We start from the raw sequence: 1,196 nt of genomic DNA on the forward strand, positions 1-1,196 counted from the left end.
GTCTTGATGACTTGGATGAAGCTCAGATATCTCCTCTAGCACTAGGAAGGCTAAACTACGCGGTGGTACTCCCGTGGAGCGTCCTGTGCGTCTGGCCTGCTACAACAGCGTGTTTCATCAGGTAGTGACGGCTGCGATGGACGCGGAGTCTGCCATTAAGACCTGGAGCGCAGAAACCGGAGAAGAAATCTCAAGCTTCGCACGTCCGCACGACTCCAATCCAGTGACCAGTATCGCCTTTGACCATGCGGGACGACGTCTTCTTACCGGTTCACACGACGGCGAGCAACTCAAGATGTGGAATTTCAGCAACGGCGCATTGGTGAAGCAATTCCACAAGAAAGAACCCCAAGTCGTGAGCTCTTTATTGTTCACGACTACACCTGCCACAGCTGGAACAGTTGCCAGCACTGCGCCGCTACCTGACGATCCGTCTGGAAGCTCTGACGAAGCTGCTGCGATGACCAATGCGCCTCGAAAGCGCAAGCCACGGGACATTATGCTGCTGCCAGCATCCTTCGGGATGGACCACGAAGGTCGACGAGGCAACTCTGCGTTGATGGCGCAGACGGAACTGCCGTCTCCGACACGAGTGCGTCTCCAGCAAGGCCAAGAGCACCCGACACCAGTCCCTCCACTCAACTCAACGCCTCGAGCTCAACCTGGAGACACTGCGTCAAGTCCCAGACCTCCACGAACCACTCGAGAGCCCGAGACGTCTCGCTATCGACAACACGAAGTGACCAGCATCATGGACATCGAACGCAACTTGCGTGTAGGTATGGGGGACTTTATCTGCCAGAGATTCGTGTGCTGCGTAGGCTGGGACCGTCAGCTCTTCGTCTGGGCTGACAAAAACGACGAGTCCGAGTCACTACCAGTGCACATTCTACCTCCAGATAGCGACGACGACGACAGCGAGGAGTTAGAATACGCAAGACGCGGCAGACGACGTCGTAGACGACAGCATCACACGATGGATGTGCTCGCGTTGGCGTACGTGCCTCCTGCTTACGTGGCTACAGCTGGACTGGATGGTTTGGTGTTGCTGTGGTCTCTCAATTCTGGGGAGTTGGTAGCTCCACTTCACCAGAATGCGGGACCAATCGAGTTGCTTTGGTACGCTGAGAAGCTCGAGCTCCTGTTTGCTGCTGGAGAGCGAGGCGTCTTGCTGTGTTTCGACCGATCCATGGCCA

At 56.2% G+C, this 1,196-nt stretch overlaps 1 protein-coding gene across 1 annotated transcript in view; it reads left to right on the plus strand.

Annotated features, from left to right (window-relative positions):
- Positions 1-1,079, plus strand: part of PITG_21164 (uncharacterized protein) — a gene marked incomplete at both ends in the record, with an annotated part of 2,653 nt that extends 1,574 nt beyond the window's left edge. Inside the window, 2 exons of the mRNA XM_002895026.1 lie at positions 27-996; positions 1,073-1,079. Of these exons, the coding sequence (XP_002895072.1) occupies positions 27-996; positions 1,073-1,079 (977 nt within the window). The remainder of the gene's footprint in view (positions 1-26; positions 997-1,072) is intronic.
- Between the last annotated feature and the right edge of the window lie 117 nt (positions 1,080-1,196).

This window comes from Phytophthora infestans, genomic scaffold (assembly GCF_000142945.1).
Source record: "Phytophthora infestans T30-4 supercont1.289 genomic scaffold, whole genome shotgun sequence".
NCBI lineage: Eukaryota > Oomycota > Peronosporomycetes > Peronosporales > Peronosporaceae > Phytophthora > Phytophthora infestans.